Source organism: Nematolebias whitei, chromosome 21 (genome assembly GCF_014905685.2).
Source record: "Nematolebias whitei isolate Nwh7 chromosome 21, NemWhi1, whole genome shotgun sequence".
Classification (NCBI taxonomy): domain Eukaryota; kingdom Metazoa; phylum Chordata; class Actinopteri; order Cyprinodontiformes; family Rivulidae; genus Nematolebias; species Nematolebias whitei.
In genome coordinates, this window is record NC_056518.1 from 33,268,525 (window position 1) to 33,270,667 (window position 2,143).

The window sequence follows — 2,143 nt, forward strand, 5'->3', positions numbered from 1 at the left end:
ACATATAATTGTTGCGACGTCTATGGTAGAAACGTCTGGGAGCTGATCTGACCTGCCTGCACTCCAGAACTCCCACCAGTAGAAAACGTTTGATGCATCATGAAAAAATATAATTACAACATTTTGTGAAAATGAGCCTGACTGTTGAACAGCGAGAATCCTCCATCAGACCAGAATGGGAAAACATTCCCTCCAAAAACTCCCAACAGCTGGACTCCTCAGGTCCTTGACGTTTGCAGTTCAAAGAAGAGGGGATGCTTAGCGGAAAAAAACACGAGCTTGGAACAATGTTTGTGTTTCTGCCATCAAATTTAAAAATATCTTTTATTGCTTTATAATTGTACCATTTCTTTTTAGACATTTGATATGTTCTATGCTCCATAGTGAATAAAAACATGATTTATGAGATTTACAAATCATTGCATTTTAGTTTTTATTTCCATTTTACACAACGTCTCAACTTTTTCAGATTTAATTGTAATAACATGGGAAACAGCCACAAAACATCTTCTTAAACGGGTTGTTTTTGTCAGACTTTGTGGCATTTTCTATTTCAATATTTGCTTTCTGAATATTCACTGTAACATCCTGGACGTTTTTCTCGATGCTGTCAACTTCTGCCCCCTGCTCTTCTACGAGCATCGCCACGTCCAGGAAAAGCTCTTGGATCCCCTGGACCCTGGTCTCCAGCTCCAGCAGCTCCTGGTGTCTGCTCTCAATCTGCTTGAGGGCAGAAGACGCAGTTTTTCCTGTCTCATTGATGCTGAACACACACAACTCCTCAACCTCCATCATCTCCTCGATCTCCTTCTCGGTGACCTTGGTGCCCACCACCTCCATCTGCCGCTGGATGTGCCGTTTGCAGGCCTCCCTGTGGCTCATCTCTGCGTCGTTGTAGCCAAACATAACCTCCCGCAAAGCGTTGCTCAGGTAGTGGTACTGTGTTCGAGCGATTCGTGCTGCAGGGTCATTGGGGCCACGCTGGGCCTCCAGCTCATCTTGGAGATCATTCAAAGCACGCAGCTGCTGCAGCACAGCCTCTCCTCTGCGCTTAATGTCTGCACCAATGGCATTGGAGTCCCGCTTTGTCACAGCAGGGAACGAAGTCCCGTTCAGAGCCTGGAAGTTCACATCCCTGAGCTCACGGATGTCGTTTTGGATCTGCTGGATTTCCAGACGTAGTCGTTGGGCCTCCTGCAGGATGTCGTCCAGGTCCTGGTCGGGTCCAGCTGCTGCTTCATGTTCTGACAGGTTGTTGAGCTCCACAACGCTGAAACCCTCAGAGTCTGTCTGCACACGCTGAAGCTTCTCTAGTCTGTCTCTCATGTCTGTGGGAAGAGAGGCAGATTTAGTTTTATGGATGCAGTTTGTTCATGAAGTGATTTTTACACGTTTGAGCGAGTATTTGATCAGAAATTTAAAGAGTTGTGAAGAACTAAAGATGAAAGATTACATTTAAACCTAGGTCGATGCCGTTCATGAGATATCGCTAACAGACTTGATACCAATAGTTAATGGTAAACTTTTAAACACAGATCGGATGTGATCAGTTAGCCCTCAGAGCATTTATTGTGGATTAGTCTCAGCCATGACCACGCCCAAACTGTTGGTCAGGAGGAGACGAGTGTGAAAATATACAGACGAGACGAGTCGCAGTGTGAAAACAACCTGCTGATCACATGCCATAAAAAGAAGCTTCAACGAGATTTTAGTGTCCTTTTTACTCCAAAGTGGCAGCAAACAGCACTGATCTATTGGAGATTATCCAGATGTAGTGCAGAGGGATTATAATGTTTTTGAGTCATTGTAAAACTGAACATCATGTTTTTATCTGAATCAATTTAAGGTAGATTAAAAAGCTAACAGTACATCGATGTCCCCCATCACTGAGGGATTCAAACTGGAACTGAACAGGGAATGTAAGTAAACCTAAATGTTTTTGGTGACAGATACTAAAGTGGGTAGAAGTTACACTGTGGAGAAGGACAGAAATAGTTTTTTTTTCTTGCTAGTCTGAGCCAGAGTGGAATGACAGATCCTGACAAAGCAATCTAACCCACCAGCAGGCCCAGTGGTGCAGCCAGGGGGTGGCCAACAGTGGCCTTGGCCACCATAAATGGATCTTTGGCCACCCCAACCATTT

The 2,143-nt window shown here is 44.6% G+C and overlaps 1 protein-coding gene across 1 annotated transcript; it reads right to left on the reverse strand.

Moving 5' to 3' along the window:
* Positions 1 to 471: 471 nt before the first annotated feature.
* Positions 472 to 1,326, reverse strand: LOC119427296 (syntaxin-11-like). Its single transcript, XM_037694876.1, has one exon. It carries the CDS (start codon positions 1,324 to 1,326, stop codon positions 472 to 474), a length of 855 nt encoding a protein of 284 aa, XP_037550804.1.
* Between the last annotated feature and the right edge of the window lie 817 nt (positions 1,327 to 2,143).